This window comes from Sylvia atricapilla, chromosome 22 (genome assembly GCF_009819655.1).
Source record: "Sylvia atricapilla isolate bSylAtr1 chromosome 22, bSylAtr1.pri, whole genome shotgun sequence".
In the NCBI taxonomy this organism is placed as follows: domain Eukaryota; kingdom Metazoa; phylum Chordata; class Aves; order Passeriformes; family Sylviidae; genus Sylvia; species Sylvia atricapilla.
This window is the reverse complement of record NC_089161.1, coordinates 6,315,826-6,334,365: the sequence shown is the minus strand read 5'-3', so window position 1 is coordinate 6,334,365 and position 18,540 is coordinate 6,315,826. Positions and strand designations below refer to the sequence as shown.

The 18,540-nt window shown below is 57.4% G+C and overlaps 1 protein-coding gene across 3 annotated transcripts in view; it reads right to left on the bottom strand.

Annotated features, from left to right (window-relative positions):
* Positions 1-15,817, bottom strand: part of ALDH4A1 (aldehyde dehydrogenase 4 family member A1) — a 157,773-nt gene extending 141,956 nt beyond the window's left edge. For 2 of the 3 annotated variants that reach the window (XM_066334425.1, XM_066334424.1), the window contains exons 1-13: positions 15,642-15,723; positions 14,625-14,718; positions 14,293-14,385; positions 14,168-14,215; positions 13,755-13,910; positions 11,745-11,894; positions 11,586-11,660; positions 8,582-8,769; positions 7,343-7,416; positions 6,366-6,562; positions 5,993-6,040; positions 5,337-5,489; positions 3,173-3,294 (exon numbers count right to left, since the gene is read on the bottom strand). In XM_066334425.1, coding sequence (XP_066190522.1) covers positions 3,173-3,294; positions 5,337-5,489; positions 5,993-6,040; positions 6,366-6,562; positions 7,343-7,416; positions 8,582-8,769; positions 11,586-11,660; positions 11,745-11,894; positions 13,755-13,910; positions 14,168-14,215; positions 14,293-14,385; positions 14,625-14,718; positions 15,642-15,676 — 1,433 coding nt within the window. In that variant the 5' untranslated portion in view covers positions 15,677-15,723. Of the gene's footprint in view, positions 1-3,172; positions 3,295-4,438; positions 4,517-5,336; positions 5,490-5,992; positions 6,041-6,365; positions 6,563-7,342; positions 7,417-8,581; positions 8,770-11,585; positions 11,661-11,744; positions 11,895-13,754; positions 13,911-14,167; positions 14,216-14,292; positions 14,386-14,624; positions 14,719-15,641 lie in introns of those variants that run through there. The other variant, XM_066334426.1, reaches the window with a different exon arrangement.
* Positions 15,818-18,540: the final 2,723 nt, after the last annotated feature.

Genomic DNA, 18,540 nt, shown 5'->3' with positions numbered 1-18,540 from the left:
GAGCCCTGAGCACAGCCTGAGCCCTGAGCACAGCCTGAGCACAGCCTGAGCACAGCCCTGAGCACAGCCTGAGCCCTGAGCACAGCCCTGAGCCCTGAGCACAGCCCTGAGCACAGCCTGAGCACAGCCTGAGCCCTGAGCACAGCCTGAGCCCTGAGCACAGCCTGAGCACAGCCTGAGCACAGCCCTGAGCACAGCCTGAGCACAGCCTGAGCCCTGAGCACAGCCCTGAGCCCTGAGCACAGCCCTGAGCCCTGAGCCCTGAGCACAGCCCTGAGCACAGCCCTGAGCACAGCCCTGAGCACAGCCCTGAGCACAGCCCTGAGCACAGCCTGAGCCCTGAGCACAGCCCTGAGCACAGCCCTGAGCACAGCCCTGAGCACAGCCCTGAGCCCTGAGCACAGCCCTGAGCCCTGAGCACAGCCCTGAGCCCTGAGCCCTGAGCCCTGAGCCCTGAGCACAGCCTGAGCACAGCCCTGAGCACAGCCTGAGCCCTGAGCACAGCCCTGAGCCCTGAGCACAGCCCTGAGCACAGCCTGAGCCCTGAGCACAGCCTGAGCACAGCCCTGAGCACAGCCTGAGCCCTGAGCACAGCCTGAGCACAGCCTGAGCACAGCCCTGAGCACAGCCCTGAGCCCTGAGCACAGCCCTGAGCAACAGCCTGAGCACAGCCTGAGCACAGCCTGAGCACAGCCCTGAGCACAGCCTGAGCCCTGAGCACAGCCTGAGCCCTGAGCACAGCCGAGCCCTGAGCACAGCCCTGAGCACAGCCCTGAGCACAGCCCTGAGCACAGCCCTGAGCCCTGAGCACAGCCCTGAGCCCTGAGCACAGCTCCTGAGCCCGGACCAGCCCTGAGCACAGCCTGAGCCCTGAGCCTGGGCACAGCCTGAGCACAGCCCTGAGCACAGCCCTGAGCACAGCCTGAGCACAGCCTGAGCACAGCCCTGAGCCCTGAGCACAGCCCTGAGCACAGCCCTGAGCACAGCCCTGAGCACAGCCCTGAGCCCTGAGCACAGCCCTGAGCCCTGAGCACAGCCCTGAGCCCTGAGCCCTGAGCCCTGAGCACAGCCTGAGCACAGCCCTGAGCACAGCCTGAGCCCTGAGCACAGACCCTGAGCCTGAGCACAGCCTGAGCACAGCCCTGAGCACAGCCCTGAGCACAGCCTGAGCCCTGAGCACAGCCTGAGCACAGCCCTGAGCACAGCCTGAGCCCTGAGCACAGCCTGAGCACAGCCTGAGCACAGCCCTTGAGCCCTGAGCCCTGAGCCCTGAGCACAGCCCTGAGCACAGCCCTGAGCACAGCCCTGAGCCTGAGCCCTGAGCACAGCCTGAGCACGAGCCCTGAGCACAGCCTGAGCCCTGAGCACAGCCCTGAGCCCTGAGCACAGCCCTGAGCACAGCCTGAGCCCTGAGCACAGCCCTGAGCCCTGAGCACAGCCTGAGCACAGCCTGAGCACAGCCTGAGCACAGCCCTGAGCCCTGAGCCCTGAGCACAGCCCTGAGCCCTGAGCACAGCCCTGAGCACAGCCCTGAGCACGGCCCTGAGCACAGCCCTGAGCACAGCCCTGAGCACAGCCCTGAGCCCTGAGCACAGCCCTGAGCACAGCCCTGAAGCCCTGAGCACAGCCCTGAGCACAGCCCTGAGCACAGCCTGAGCCCTGAGCACAGCCCTGAGCCCTGAGCAGAGCCTGAGCCCTGAGCACAGCCCTGAGCCCTGAGCACAGCCCTGAGCCCTGAGCACAGCCCTGAGCACAGCCCTGAGCCCTGAGCACAGCCCTGAGCACAGCCCTGAGCACAGCCTGAGCACAGCCCTGAGCACAGCCCTGAGCACAGCCCTGAGCCCTGAGCACAGCCCTGAGCACAGCCCTGAGCACAGCCCTGAGCACAGCCTGAGCACAGCCTGAGCCCTGAGCACAGCCTGAGCACAGCCTGAGCCCTGAGCCCTGAGCACAGCCTGAGCACAGCCCTGAGCACAGCCCTGAGCCCTGAGCACAGCCCTGAGCCCTGAGCACAGCCCTGAGCCCTGAGCCCTGAGCACAGCCCTGAGCCCTGAGCACAGCCTGAGCACAGCCTGAGCCCTGAGCCCTGAGCACAGCCTGAGCACAGCCTGAGCCCTGAGCCCTGAGCACAGCCTGAGCACAGCCCTGAGCACAGCCTGAGCACAGCCTGAGCCCTGAGCCCTGAGCACAGCCCTGAGCACAGCCCTGAGCCCTGAGCACAGCCCTGAGCCCTGAGCCCTGAGCACAGCCCTGAGCACAGCCCTGAGCACAGCCCTGAGCACAGCCCTGAGCACAGCCCTGAGCACAGCCCTGAGCACAGCCTGAGCACAGCCCTGAGCCCTGAGCACAGCCCTGAGCACAGCCCTGAGCACAGCCCTGAGCACAGCCCTGAGCCCTGAGCACAGCCTGAGCCCTGAGCACAGCCTGAGCCCTGAGCACAGCCTGAGCCCTGAGCACAGCCTGAGCACAGCCCTGAGCCCTGAGCCCTGAGCACAGCCCTGAGCCCTGAGCACAGCCCCGGGTCTGTGCTGCTGCAGAGCCACCAAAACCGGGTATAAAGGAGTTTGTGCCCCTCCAGAGGAGTTTGTGACCTCTCATACTCAGTTCCATGCTCAGGGCTTTCACAGACACACGGCTCCTGCATTTTCCCTGCTTTGGAGTTTTTTAAATTTCCTTGCTCTATTTATCTTTCATGGTTATAAAACGAAGGTCATTATCTGTGGCTTCCTCATCCCCGGGAGTATCCCAGGCCAGGCTGGACAGGGCTGGGAGCACCCTGGGACATTTGGAGGTGTCCTTGGCCTGGCAGGAGTGGCACTGGATCAGCTCCCAGGTCCCTCCAGCCCAAACCACCCCAGAATTCTGTGATAATTTGAGGTCACACCACCCTCCTTCTGCTGAGTGGGCAGTGGGGTCACCCCCCACATTCTCCAAACATTCCTTTGGGAGAGTTCCTCACTTAAAAAAAAAGGTTTTTCAGGCTCTGACGCCACTTTCAAACCATCCCTTGCAGGAAGAGCACCAAAAGCAGCACGAGCTTGGTGGGAAATGCTCTTCCCTCCTCTGGAGAGAAGGAAAACTCCAGACGGGAAAAGCATCCCCAGCTGCTTGTCAGGGGAACTGGGGGGATTTTAGGGAATTTTAGGGAAGTTTGGGGAATTTTGGGACTCACTTCTCCTGGGCGAAGATCGCCCCCGTGAGGCCGTAGGGGGTGGTGGTGTCGATGAGCTCCAGCACCTCCTTGAAGCGATTGTCGGGATACACGAAAACCGTCAGGATCGGCCCAAAAATCTCCTGGGAGCCCAGAAAACACCACAGACCGTCAGGATCGGCCCCAAAAAACCCACACAAACCGTCAGGATTGTCCCCAAAACCCCACACAAATCCTCAGGATCAGCCCCCCAAAAAACATCACACCCCATCAGGATCAGCCCAAAAATCTGTGAGCCCAAAGAATGACACAAATTGTCAGGATTGACCCCCAAAACCCCACACAAACCCTCAGGATCAGCCCCAAAACCCCACACAAACAGTCAGCATTGGCCCAAAAATCTGGGAGCCCAGGAAATACCACAAATTCTCAGGATTTGCCCAAAAAAACAACACCCTCCATCAGGATCAGCCCAAAAATCTCCTGGAGCCCAAAGAATGACACAAACCATCAGGACTGGCCCCAAAAATCCCACACACCGTAAGGATTTGTCCCAAAAAAACAGCACCCACCACAAGGATCAGCCCAAAAAATAACAAACCCTGTGAGGATCAGCCCAAAAATCTCCTGTGCAGCCCAAAGAACAACACAAATGATGAGGATCAGCCCCAAAAAATCACACACACCATGAGGATCAGCCCAAAAATAACAAACCCTGTGAGGATCAGCCCAAAAACCGCCTGTGAGCCAAAAAAACTGATGAGGATTGGCCTGAAAATCTCCTGTGCAGCCCAAAGAACAACATATCCCATGAGGATCAGCCCCAAAAAACAACACACGCTGTCAGGACTGGCCCAAAAATGGCCTGTGAGCCCAAAGAATGACACAAACCGTGAGGATCAGCCCAAAAAATAACAAACCCTGTGAGGATCAGCCCAAAACTCTCCTGTGCAGCCCAAAGAACAACACAAATTACGAGAATCAGCCTCCAAAAAACCACACACACTGTGAGGATCAGCCCAAAAAACAACACACTCTGAGGATTGGCCCCAAAATCTGCTGTGAGCCCAAAAAAACCAATGAAGATCAGGCCAAGAACCTCCTGTGCAGCACAAATAACAACACACACCATGAGGACTGGCCCCAAAATCTCTTGTGAGCCCAAAGAATGATACAAACAGCCAGGACTGGCCCAAAAATCTTCTCTGAGCCCAAAAAGCAACACACACAATGAGGGTCGTCCCAAAAATATCCTGTGAGCCCAAAGAACACCACAAACCGTGAGGACTGGCCCAAAAAATATCAAAACCCATCACAATCAGCCCCAAAAATATCAAAACCCCTCATGATCAGCCCAAAAATCTCCTGTGCAGCCCAAAAACCAACACACCCCTCATGATCAGCCCTAAAATCTCCCAGATTGGCCCCAAAATCTCCTGTGCAGCCCAAACCCCAGGATCAGCCCCAGGAAGGTGCTGCCCCACCCCAACCAGCCCAGTGCCAATGCAGGGACCCACCCCAGAGCAGGGATTTGGGATGGGGAACCCCACACCTCTGCCTTTATGGGGTCCCTGCAGGGATTTGGGATGGGGTCCTGGGGTACCCACAGGGGTTTGGGATGGGGTCCTGGGGTACCCACAGGGATTTGGGATGGGGTCCTGGGGAACCCACAGGGGCTTGGGATGGGGTCCCCATCATGAGATGGTTTGGGATGCGCTCCCTGCAGGGATGTGGGATGGGCTCCTGGGGGTCCCTGCAGGGATTTGGGATGGGGATCCTCCACCTCTCTCATGATGGGGTCCTGGGAGTCCCTGCAGGGATTTGGGATGGGGTCCCAGGGTCCCCATAGGGATTTGGGATGGGGTCTCAGGGTCCCCATAGGGATTTGGGATGGGGTCTCAGGGGTCCCCACAGGTGTTCGGGGTGGTGTCCCACACCTCTCTCATGATGGGGTCCCCACAGGGATTTGGGATGGAGTCCCGGGGTACCCACAGGGATTTGGGGTGGGGTCCCCACAGGGATTTGGGATGGGGTCCCGGGGTCCCCACAGGGATTTGGGATGGGGTCCCGGGGTCCCCACAGGTGTTCGGGGTGGTGTCCCCCACCTCTCTCATGATGGGGTCCCTGCAGGGATTTGGGATGGGGTCCCGGGGTCCCCACAGGGATTTGGGGTGGTGTCCCCCACCTCTCTCATGATGGGGTCCCGAGGGTCCGTGCTCTCCACGATGCAGGGCTCCACGAAGTAGCCGACGCTGTCGTCGCAGCCGCCGCCCGCCAGCACCGTCAGGCTGGGGGAGCTCCGGGCGTGCTCCAGCCACTTCCTGATCCGGGCAAAGGACTGGGGACAGGAGAACACTGGGTGTGGGGGCGGCAAGCCTGACAGGGTTTGGGTCGGGAGGGACAGGAAATGAGGGGGTTCGGGGGTCTGAAAAGAGCCTGGGGGTCTGGAATGACAAGAAATTAATGGGTTTGGGGGTCTGGAAGTCTGGAGGGGGTTTGGGTTAGAGATGACAGGAAAGGAGTGGGTTTGGGGATCTGAGAGGGAGTTTGGAGTTTAAGAGGGGGTTTGGGGGTCTGGAAGGGGGTTTGGGGGTTTAAGAGGGGGTTTGGGTCACTCCTCTCAGGACACACCACTGTCGGTGCCCTCCCGGCTCAGGAGGAGGAGCGGGAGCAGGGGATGCACAGAGAGCTCTGAGGTCCAGGACGATTTCTGGGGGAATTTCCCCACTTTTCACGAGCAGGGCACACAACGCTCAGCTGACCGCCAGCTCCAGCCGGTCACTGTCCCCACGCCTGCAGCAAACCCCGCAGCCGGGGAGCCTGGGGCTGCGCTCCGCTCACCTTGTCATCGATCACCGCCGAGAAGAACGTCCCAAAGTCCTGGGTGGGCTGCGGGGAAAGGAGAACGGAGGGGATGAGAGCACACCCTGCGCCCCTGCGCTCCCTCAGGAGCCAGGGGCGGCCGGAACTCCCCCAAAACCTCTCCCCGTGTCCGAGGGCCTCCGCTCCTGGCAGAGCCGGCCCAGCTCTCCCCGCAGACCCCGGCTACAAGTTAATTTCTAATCGCGGCCAGGAGCCGAGGGCCGGCGGGGGGAGCGGGCGGCGATGAAAAGCCCCGTTCAATGGGAATTAGCGGCCGGTTCCCGCAGCCCCTAATCCCATCAGCCTCCCGCTGAGCCGCAAAGCCCTTCAGCAGCCCGGCAGCTCCGCTCACATCTCCCACTTTGATCTTCCCGTGCTCCTCCAGCAGCTTCTCTTTGATGTGGGGCCACAGCGAGGCCGGCGCGTAGAGCCGGGAGCAGGCGGAGCATTTCTGCCCGCCGAACTCGAAGGCAGAGCGCAGGGTCCCGTTGACGGCGCTGCCCACGTCGGCGGAGCTGTGCACCACGTGGAAATTCTTCCCTCCGCACTCTGGGGACGGGAAAAGGACCACGGGAGGAGCCGCCAGGGCGTGGCAGCTCCTCAAACGGGCCTGGGCGGGGTTCCGGTGCCTTGGGATTTTTGCTTTTGTATTTCTCATATATTTATATCAATGGGATTTCAGCTTTTGTATTCCTCATATAGTTATAATCCTGTAATTCTTAGTGTGTGACTCTAGACTCCACACACAGTGTGAGCTGCTGTTCTCCCATTTTGGGCAGACACAACGATTCCTCTGGGAATCAAGGACACCTCACTGCCTCAGGTCCCGAGAAATGGAAACAGAAGTGAGCTGTGGGGAGCAAACTTGGGGTAAATGACTTCATTACCAATGAACCAAACTTATCAAAGTGTGAAACCCGTGACCCGTGGTCCATTTTTGGGTGTAGCCCCTGGGGGCTTTGTCTGCCCCAAATGTACCTGAGTAAAACCTTCAGTAAATAAATAAAAAGCAGTTATGCCTTTTATTCCCTTAATTTTATCTGACCTCTGTTTTTAGGGAGCCCCAAGAAGGCACCAGGACAGGGAGAGCCGTAACCCTGAGGGTACAGCCCTGGAGCAGGCAGATAAAACCCACAGAGAAGGGACCAACTTTAATTACCAAACTTTGGGACTCCAAACTCCGCGGGTCCAACCACCACCTCCCACCCTAAAATCCCACCCTGTGCCACCCCCACAGCTCTGTGCCCTCAGCCCACGGGGATGGGAATGCTGCTCCTCTCCTCCCCTCTCACTCCTGCATCCCCCTAAAGGTGGAGCAGAGGCTGGTACCTCCGGCCAGGCGTGGGAAATTGCGGTAGCGATCCAGGTTTTCTGACACCTGCTTCCAGAGGCGCTTGAAAGTCCTGGAAGAGGAGGGAGGAGCTGGGAAAGGGTCACAGGGAAAGGGACACGGGGGTGATGGGAAACCCCTCCAAAATACTGATACCCTTGATGTATTTATAACACCCTGATGGGAAACCCTCCAAAAAAACAGATGCCCTGATGGGAAATCCTCCTAAAAAGGGATGCTCTGCACAGGGAAGTGAGACTGAGAGCACAGGTATCAAACAAAGGCTCCACACAGCAACTCCACGGCTTTAAAAATAAAACTGTTGCAGGGAGGAGCACAGAGTGAGCATCCAGAAGTTTCTGCTCCTCCCCTTTCCCCCTTCCCTGCAGGCCTTACTGTGACAAACCCGTCTGGAAAACAATAAAAATGGAAATGGCCTCACAGCGGGAGGCTCAGCCAGGAACACGGAGCTGTGAGCTCCCCACCTGCCCAGCCCCTGCTCAGCCGAGCATGGCCCGGCCCTGGAGAGCCCGGGGTGTGACAGGCCCTGCACAGAGCCCTCTGCACCTCTGACAGCCCATGGCACAGAGCTGAGCCCAGGGGAGCAAACCCACCTGTGACAGCCCATGGCACAGAGCTGAGCCCAGGGGAGCAAACCCACCTGTGACAGCCCATGGCACAGAGCTGAGCCCAGGGGAGCAAACCCACCTGTGACAGCCCATGGCACAGAGCTGAGCCCAGGGGAGCAAACCCACCTGTGACAGCCCATGGCACAGAGCTGAGCCCAGGGGAGCAAACCCACCTGTGACAGCCCATGGCACAGAGCTGAGCCCAGGGGAGCAAACCCACCTGTGACAGCCCATGGCACAGAGCTGAGCCCAGGGGAGCAAACCCACCTGTGACAGCCCATGGCACAGAGCTGAGCCCAGGGGAGCAAACCCACCTGGGGACAAACCCACCTGCGGACAAACCCACCCGGAGCAGCAGCCTCAGAGCATCCCTGAAGTGTCACTGTCACTCTGGCTGCCCCGTGCCCCGAGCTCAGCCCCACAGCTAAACCCACTCCCCCAGCAGCACTAAACCCCAGCTCAGACAGGTTTTGTCACCAGCTTTAACCCCCTCCTTTGGCATAACCGTGCCCCCACGTCCTGCCAGCTGCAGCAGCCCCTCCCAAGGCCGGCCTGGCATCCCGAGGGGCACCAGAGCAGCCCCCAGCCCCCTCCCTGCCCCCGACCTACGGCACGCTGCCGGTGAAGTTGAGGCCGCAGAAGTGCTCGGAGCTGGTGACAGTGTCGCCGAACTCGGGGCCATCCGCGGGCACGAACTGCACCACGTTGGGGGGCAGCCCAGCCTCCAGCAGGATCTTGTAGACGGCGTAGCTGGAGAGCAGGGCAGTGTCACTGGGCTTCCACAGCACCACGTTCCCCTGCGGGAGCAGAACAGCTCATCAGGAGCGCCTCAATTCCCGGGAAAACCGGCCCCGAGCGGCGGCACCTCGCGGGGACCTGCAGCCTTTATTTCTTTTCTGTGTTCTCTGCACGTGAATTTATTTGTAGCTTCTTTTGTGACTAGTTTTCCCAGCCTTTTTTAGTTTTCTGTGTTCCTTGTGTACTCTGCACATGTATTTATTTGTAGCCTCTCGTATTAGTGATTCGTTTTCCCAGTACTTTTCCACGGCCTTTCCCTAGGCAGAAAGACAAATTCCAGAGCTCCAAATCCCAGGGGGTAAACGGTTCCAAACCAAAGGGTTGAGAACAATTCTTTGAGACACATTCCATGGACAGAGCACAGCCAGTGCTCAGAGGGGGACTGCAGAGAAGGGACTTCACCTGGGGGGAATTGCATCACCATTCGCTCTCCTAATTAGTGCTTTTTTAGCAATTATGCTGACTTTCTAAAACCTACAAAAATGTATTCACCCCTGCAGGGGGTGAGCTTTTGTGGACATCTTTCCACAACTGCCCCTGAAGGCCTCTGAATAAAGATCTGCTCTTGTTTTACCTCCCTACTAAAACCATCTCAATTTCCTTTCCAGGTTGGGAAAAAGTCACCACCACCTGCATTGTCTGGGCAGGACTGGGTGTGCCCTGCCCAGCTGAGGGCACAAATCCCCCCTTTTCTCTCAGCAGGTGCCTGTGCCAGCCTTCCACACCCTCCCTTCCAGGGCTGAGCTCTGCCTTCCCCACGACGAGCTGGAAACGGGGCCCTGGTTCCTGCCTCAGGACACAGGAACGTGCGCCCGATGTCACCAGCGATGTCACCGGCTCAGCAGGTGTCTGTGGCACGCAGGGCAGTGACACCAAACCTCCTGCCCGGATTAACCCAGCACAAACAGCACAAGGGGCTGGAGAGCTCCGCTGGTGCCACCCCACCCCCTTGGCCCCATGCCACGGCCTCCCCGTGTCCCCCAGTGACCGCCCCGTGTCCCTGTCACTCCCCCGCACGGAGTCACAGCCCTGGCGAGGGCTGGACAGGGCGTTTCGGACTCTTGCCTCCTGCTTTCCAGGGATTTGCTGTGCAGGAGCACTCCTCCTGGGCACAGCTCCTCCCCGGGCCCCTCCAATCAGGGAAGGAATGAAGCAGCCCCTGCAGAAAGCTGCGGGCAATCCAGGACACGGCATTCCCTGGACTCTGATCCTGAGGAACTCTCATTCCCGGGATCGGCTGCATGGATCTCTCCAGTGTCTAACCCCCTGTGCTGCTGAAACACTGGGGCTCTAATTAACATCCCTCATTAAGCAGCGTTTTCTCTTCACTTTAATCCCAGGTGCCCCCGCTGCTGAGGCTTTCCAAGGCACCTGCTGATGTCCTGCTGCCTCCTGCTCCCGGCCCAGGATTCCACCGCCTGCAGCATCCCGGGGGGAATCCATTGTCACACCGAGCTGGATGAGCCACGGGATGTCCCTGATGTCACTCAGAGCTGCCAGCACGGGTTTGTCCCGGCCCAGCAGGGCTCACCTGCTCTGGGATGAGCTCATGGCCACGTTTCCCAAAGCCAAAGTCCCCCTCGGACCCTGGGGTGGGAGGAAGGGACCTCTGTCTCTCCAGAAATCTTCCCAGCTCCACGGTGGCTTCACCCTCTCCTTGTCCCCCCCATTCCTGCCCTACACAAGTGACAGTCAAATGCTTCACTCAGATAAGGCTTCAAATGTGACGTTCCCAAATTAAAAGCTCTGTGTTCTCCAGCCTCTCTGGGGCCAACAGGAAATCCGAGCCTAATCAGTAAAGAGTGGAGGACAATTTGTTGGGTTTTTTCTTTCCCAGTGCAACAATAAATTAATTATTCCTGGCCCAAATTCACCAGGTTATTACAGTGTCCCCCCAAAATCCACCCTGCAGAGGCAGGAGCTCCTGTGCTCCATGGGCTGGGACACAAATGGGAATGAGCAGAAAAGCTTTTTACCAATGCTTTGATTTCTTTGGATTTTTTTTTCCACACCTTGTGGGATCTCCTGTCTACCAGTTCAGTGCTAAATGGCAGAGCAACAGCCTGCCCCTGCCTTCCTTGGCCCTAACACACCCGCTGCACCCAGGAATGTCATCCCAGAGGAATCTGAGCAGCTAAAAATTGGTTACACTTTCATGTCCCAACAGCACCCTGAGCCCAGGTAGGAAATCAAACCCCTGCTGTGGTTTATTCCCGGATCCCAAACCCAGCCTGGGAAGGAAAGGACACCGTGTTTCAGAACAAAAACCCCAGAAGAGCAGGTTTGGGCAGTTTGTGCTTTTCCAACACTTCCCCCATCACAGTGGAAACCCAGACACTGGGACATTTTAATTAAACTCTAATTGATTATTTGGTCCAGGGGTCCAATGGGTGTGTCTGTGCCTCAGCTGAATAGCCCCAGATCAGCTCCCTCCTTGCCCAGCCCAGCGGAACCTGAGGGCTGGGATCCCTGTCCCAACCTTTCCCTGGACTGTGCTGTCCCCCTGTCCTGTCCTCTGTCCCCCTGTTCCTCAGCCCTGTCCCCTGTCCCCTGTCCCTCAGCCCTGTCCCCCTGTCCCCTGTCCTGTCCCCTGTCCCCAGCCCTGTCCCCTGTCCCCCAGCCCTGTCCTCTGTCCCCCTGTTCCTCAGCCCTGTCCCCTGTCCCCTGTCCCCCAGCCCTGTCCCCTGTCCCCCAGCCCTGTCCTCTATCCCCTGTCCTGTCTCCTGTCCCCTGTCCCCAGCCCTGTCCTCTGTCCCCTGTCCTGTCCCCCATCCCCTGTCCCCTGTCCCCCTGTCCCCTGTCCCCCAGCACTCACCATCAGCGCCGGGGCCCCCGCCAGGTTCCCCCCGATGGCCGTGAAGTTGAAGGGGGACACGGCAGCCACGAAGCCCTGCGGAGGGACAGGGAGAAGGGACCGTGGGCAGCCTCCTGCGGCCCAGTGTGACCCCAGCGTGGGGCAGGGGGCCCAGCTCACCTCCAGCCCCCGGTAGACCATGGAGTTGGTGCTGATGTCCACGCTGAGGGGCTGGCTCTGCTCCAGCTCCAGCGCGTACTTGGCGTTGAAGCGGAAGAAGTCGATGAGCTCGGCGGCGGCGTCGATCTCCGCCTGGATCACCGTCTTACCCTGCAGGGAAGGGAATTGTCTGGGACACATTCCACGGACAGAGCACAGCCAGTGCTCAGAGGGGGACTGCAGAGAAGGGACTTCACCTGGGGGGAATTGCATCACCATTTGCTCTCCTAATTAGTGCTTTTTTAGCAATTATGCTGACTTTCTAAAACCTACAAAAATGTATTCACCCCTGCAGGGGGTGGGCTTTTGTGGACATCTTTCCACAACTGCCCCTGAAGGCCTCTGAATAAAGATCTGCTCTTGTTTTACCTCCTTACTAAAACTATCTCAATTTCATTTCCAGGCTGGGAAAAAGTCACCACCACCTTCACCCCAGCATTGTGGGAAGGGGAAGGGGAAGGGAGCAGCAATAGGGCAGTGCTGTCTGTGGGATGCCTCTCCCAAGCTCAGTTCCCAAAGATGGGCCATCCTGCATGGCCTTGTGTGGACTCGGTATTTTCTGAGCTTGAGAGGAGCTGGCTCTTCTCAAGGGAAACTTTTCAACAGTTTTCTTTTTCCCAAAACAACCCTGTGTAGACAATATTCCTTTCCCATAACAACAGGTGCTGTTTGCCATTTCTGTTACTGAGCCAATGGCAGAGGTGTCAGCCCTAAGGACCAAGAATGTGTCTTCTAAGCACATTGTTGTAAAAAAGCTGCATGAATTGTAAATAAACCTTCTGATTTCTGCTGCCTTCTGACCGGGGTCAAGCATCTTTATTTTGTGTCCCATTGTGACAGCCTTGTTATAGTATATGTTATATTGTATTGTTGGCTTTTTGCAAGTATTAAGATGAATGTTATATGTAAAGTATTAAAATAGCTTTGCTGCGTAAATACGGTTTTTATTTCTGCTACTAGCGAAAAATTAGGCACAGTTGTAGCAATGTATCTGTATAACAGAACATTCTGATGCACCAGCCAACCTGGTTGTGGGTAATCTTATCAAACCACCTGCAGTTTTGTTGTCAGAGCTCTCAGGAATTCATCAAGGTTACTGAGAGAACAAGAGGATCAAAAACAAGGAGAGAGCCTGAGAAACTGTCTGCAAAACATGTAAAGCCTGGACAGGGAAAGCACAAGGTGAGGATGGACACTTGAGCAGCTGGGTGTCCTGAGGGATGTGTGCCTGCCTCAGGAAGCAGCAGCTCAGCCAGCCCAGAGATGTGCCCAGACATCAGACCTAGAATCTGTATCTGCCGTGAAATGCGAACAATAAACAGCTTCTGTTGAAATCGTATTGGTTCTGTTACTCAGTGGCCCATTGCCCCCTGCACACAGCAGTAATAGTTAATATAATATGTCTGCTTAGCTAAATAGCATCCAGTAAACATGTAATAAAAGCCCTGCTGCTAACATGCCAGCTATCAAACACCTACCATCTGTAAAAATTATAAACCAAAGCCCAAACTAAAAGTAATTAAAAAAAACCAACAGATTAAAACCACAACCAAAAAATCTGCAGGCTCTAAAAAAGCAGACCCAAAAATAACCATGTCAAAGAGTTCCTACAATATAGAAATTAATTTGTAGGAAAATATAAATATACATAATAGTCTATAAACACACAAACTAATGTAATAAGAACAAATTTTAAAAAATACCTCCAAAAACAACAAGTCTGCTCTTAGCTAAATGCCAAGCACCCAGCTGTTTTCAACCCTTTGCTTTACTTCTATGTCCTATTACCTTTTTATTCAACTTTTAACATTTTACCAAAAGAAAACCCTGCTCATTTTTCCCAGCTGATCCTGCTCCCAGGAGCAGCAAGGAGTGGGGAATCACCCTGGATCCCCTCAGAGAGCACCTCCAGCCATTCCCACTGCCAAAAACCACCCTGCAGCTCAGCCCAGCTGCCCCTGCAGCCCTCACCTGCCCGACCATGGTCTTGGCCAGCACTTCAGCTCGCCGTGGGCCACTCAGCATGTCAGCTGCCTTCAGGAAGATCTGGGCCCGGTCCTGCACAGGTTTCAGGTCCCACTCCTTCCTGGCTGCCAAGGCAGCGTTAATGGCTTTGTTAATGAGCTCCTGCGGAGGCAAAGGGGGAAAAGGCAGCAAGGAGGAGCCTCTCCAGTTCCTTTTCCAGCACCAGGTCACCCACCCCGGGTGCCATCACAACCCTGAATCTGCAGCTCCTGGGGTTTGTTCCAGCATCCCTGGGGCTTGGTACAGCTCCTGGAGCCTCCCTGCTCACAAAATGCATTTCACTGGCTAAACCCAGGCCAAGCGCTGCTGCTTCCCCAAAAAAACACCCAGGAAGAGAGGGGACAGAGAGGTGCACTCACCTTGCTGGCATAGCAGTACTTGGCCACCTTGTGTGCGTGGTTAAAGGGCTGGGGAGAGAAGAAAAGGCTCTGTAGGAACCAGCCCCAGGATCCCCCTGCAGGGAGCCCGCTGCCATGAGACTCACCGAGAGCTGGTACCTGACCGTGGGTGTCCACACCTCCTCCCCCCCGATGACACACGGGATGTCCTCAGTCTTGCCCCTCAGCTCAGCGAGGGCCTGGCAGGGAGGAGAACAGCTCTCAGCCCCTCCAGCCGCCCTCCATCCCCCTTCCCACGGGCAGGAGGCTCCAGACACGGTGTGCCCACACCAGGCACGGCCGTCCCCACGGGGAAGGAGCAGGAGCTGGGCAGGAGGGGACTGTCACACCAGGGAGAGCCCGGGGCTGTCGTGCAGCACCTGCAGCACAGCCCGGGCCCTTCCAGCCCCCCAGGATCCCCAAATCCCGGCTCTGGTACCTTCTGGAGCGCCGCTCGCTCGGGGCTCCCCGGCTTGAACTCCAGGACGGGCTCGTTGGTCACCTGGATGGCCGAGCGGTGCTGCCATCTCCGCCTGGGACAGGGGCAGGAATCGCTGCAATTCCCCTGCTGCCTCCTTCCCCGGCACGGCAGGGACACCTCGGCCTCGGGGACACCTCGGGGACACCTCGGCCTCGGGGACCCAAACCAGCTCCATCCCTCCCGCTCATGGGGATGCCAGAGGCGGGAGCCGAGCCCGGACCGAGCCCCCAGCTCACCACCCCTTCTCCTGGCTCGGGAAAAAGCGCTGGGAACAGCATTTTTAAGGGACGAGGCACACGGTGAGCCCCGCACCGACCCGGGCAGCTCCGACATCCCCACGCTCCGCCGGCTCCTGGCAAAGTCCAGGGGGCAAAAGGCGCCCCGGCACCTGCCAGCCCCACGGAAAATGGGGGAAACGGAGAAAAACAGGGGAAACGGGGGAAAGAACGGGGGAAAGAACGGGGGAAAGAACGGGGGAAAGAACGGGGGAAAGAACGGGGGAAAGAACGGGGGAAAGAACGGGGGAAAGAACGAGGGGGAAAGAACGAGGGGGAAAGAACGAGGGGGAAAGAACGAGGGGGAAAGAACGAGGGGGAAAGAACGAGGGGGAAATGGGGAAAACGATGGGGAAAGCAAGGGGGTAAAGGGGGAAAATGAGGAAGAAGCAGTGGGAAATGGGTAAAAACAAGGTAAAAGGGAAAACAAGGAGTAAACTGTGGGAAACGGGTAAAAACAGCGGGAGGAAAGGGGAAAACAAAGGGAATAACGAGGGAAACAAGGGCGGAAGGGGAAAAGAGCTGGAAACAGTGGGAAGAAAAGGGCTGGCAGCGGGACGGCGGCCGGCGGGAGCGGCAGAGCGGAGCCCGGCTCGGCACCCGCGGGGCTCCCGGCGCTGCCGGGCGAGGGGACGGTGCGGGACAGGGACAGGGACAGGGACAAGGCGAGCGAAGGGAAGACAAGGGAGCCCACACTCACCCGCAGCCCCTCAGCGCCCGCAGCTGCCGCCACATCCCGGCCCGCCGCCGCCACCGCCCAGCGCGCCGGGAGGAGGGGGGAGGCGGGGAGGAGACACAACCACCGAGTAATTAACGAATTAACAAAGCCCCGAGGGCCGAGGTGTGGAGGAGCGGCCCCACGGCCGTCGCTCGCTGTGTGTGAGGCTGCGGGCCGTGTCCCCCCGGCCGGGGTGGCCGTGGGATGTCCCCAGAGGCGCGTCCCCCCCGCGGCCCGATGGTTCCGCCCCGAGCGGGGGGCGGTGGCGCGCGCGGCACGTGGGAGGGGGCGGGGCGCGGGCAGGAGCCAGAAATCATTTCTCAAAAGGGAAATTTGGGAAAAGCGATAACAACAGCGGCCCCAGGAGAGGCAGCGGCTGGGGTTCCGCGGGTCCTGGCCGAGGGAGAACACCTCGACGGGGAGAAAAGGAAAAGCAACGGCGAGTCCCGCTGGGAACTGAGAATTGCCCCCAAAGGGGTGATTTTAACCCAGAGGTGGAGCTTGGCTGGGGCACGGGGCCAGGAGCAGGCTGAGCTGTGCAGGGCTGTTTTAATTCCCAAAGAGAGTCACGCTTCAAGAGCAGCAGCTGAAGAACCGGAATTCTGGGGGGAGTTTGGGCTGTTTTAGGAGCCCGAATCACCTGGGCCGGGCGGATTTTCGGAAACGAGGATGGCCCCTGCCTCCTCGGACCCAAACCCTTCTGCTTTAGAAGCATTTCCCCCCCGCCGCCGCCCCAAGAATTAACACGCGGAGCCGTTCAACCAGGAGTTTGGTATTTATTTTATCATTTGTTGTGTTTTTCCTCGTCACCAGAGACCGACCGGGACGTGTTTGACGGACAGCTCCCGCCCTGGGGCGCGGCAGGACCGAGGGACAGAGGGACGGACACCGGCCGGACACGGCAGCAGCGCACCGAGAGCCGCCAGCAGACCTGGGAGGGGCGCTGGGGGTGGTTTTGGCACTAAAAAAAGGGGGAATGGAGCAAATCCGCCCAGCTCGGAGGAGGACGGGTGGTTCTGGCTCTGGCTGAGGGAGCTTTCAGGGCTCCTTCCCACGTGGATTGGATTCTTGAAGCGTTTCGTGGTCCCAAATCCACTGGTGGTGTCCCGTTCCAGCTGCTGCAGGTCCCCAGCACAGAATTCCAGCCCCATCCCGGCTCCAGAGCCTGGGAGCTGGGTCATCCTCCGGCCTTTCCCCACCAGGGCTCCAACAGCATCAGCAGTCCAGTCTTTTTCGTTAAAATGAGCTAATATACAGAATATAAAGCACGATATTTACACGGGGACGGTAACCGGGGGCGTTCCCACACCATCAGTAGTTCGTTGTCGTGGGGATAAAAGAAACTCTTAAGTGACCTAAAGAGGAACCGACAAGGAGTGACACAGCAGGAGGGAAGAGGCATCAATACCCTCCACTCGAACACGATAAATAATAAATAATCTTTTTTGGCAGAAGGTCGCTACATTGGCTTTAACCGCGGGAAGGTGTTTTAGGGACTGGATTGTGTCTTGGTGAAACCACGATACACAAAGGAGTGTTTTAGTGACCAAGGTTGGACTGCCCTCAAACCCTCTCCAGCAAAGCAGAAATTTGGGGGTTCGGGGGTGGCAGTCTGGGCAGCTCCCCTGGGTTTGTGGCACCGTGGTCTGGGCTGTTCTGCCACAGACATGATACGGGTTTGAAACCACCCCAGAGGTTGTTTTAAGCATTAACATCATAATTTCCCAAAACTGGGAGCTGGCCAGACCCAAAGCACCCCCTTCCCAAGTGCTTCACTGTTGGAGTGCCTCAGATTAGGGGGGAATGGTGATTTCTGCAAATACCCACATTTAAACACAATTTGTTGCTCCTTCAAAAAAGAAGCTTTGAAAGGCTCCTGCAAATGCAGAAGGGTCTGAGGACACTGAACTCACATGAAAACAAACAGAAGGAAAGGGTCAAGTGTTTGTTCACTGCTCTGCCAAGGGCCTGGAAAAGCCCTGAGTGTTTCCTCTGCAGGGAAAGGGGCTGGGATCCCATTCCCATGGAGAATTTGGCAGGCAGTGCTTCCAGCTCACCTCCACTCTCTTATTCCCACCAGGACACCGCCTGTTGCCTTGTTGGTAATTTTGTTTTTCGGTTAAAACTCAAAGGGACACAGGTTACATCCCACTACAAAGCTTAAAATCAAGTGTTAGGGTGGCAAAACACCAAAGGCAAAGAGCTTTAAAAGCTGTGTGTTCCCCTGCACCGAGGATAAAAAACCCACAAGTCCTGAAGCCAAAGGTGGAAAATCCTCACTGGGGTGTTCCTGCCTCGTGGAAGCGCTGGGATGTCGTCATTTAGCCTGGATAAATCATTCTTTAAACATTCAGCTCTAAAATGAAGCACTCCAAGGTGAAACCTCCCAGCAGTGCAGCTCTTCCAACACAAACACCCCTGCCGTGTCCCAGAGCCAAGGGAAACACCGGGAAGCAGCTCTGGGAGCACTCGCGGCTTTTCCGCAGCCAAGCCGGGCCCGGCAGCCAGCTCGTGTTTTTGCTGGCAGGAACGATCATGGAAAAGAAAATTCATATAATCTCACTTTAGAAGCAGCTTTTGGATGCATATTCAGGCGTGATTCCCATCTGTTGTTTTGTTTTGTTGAGTTAATCCCAATTTTTACAGGTACAGATAATTGTATTTCATCCTCCGGGCTGAGGCGGAGTTTAACCCCTGTCCTGCTGCGCTCCCGGGATTCAGGAGGTCCTGACCCTTTCCAGGAGCATCCTCCCAGTCAGGGGAAAGGAAGAAAATCGCAGGGAAGGGAATAAAACCACAGCAACAATTGTGCAGAGGCAGAAAAGCTGCTGAACCCGCAGCCTGCCCTGGAGGAAGCGACCTGTGAGTGCTCCAGAGCCAA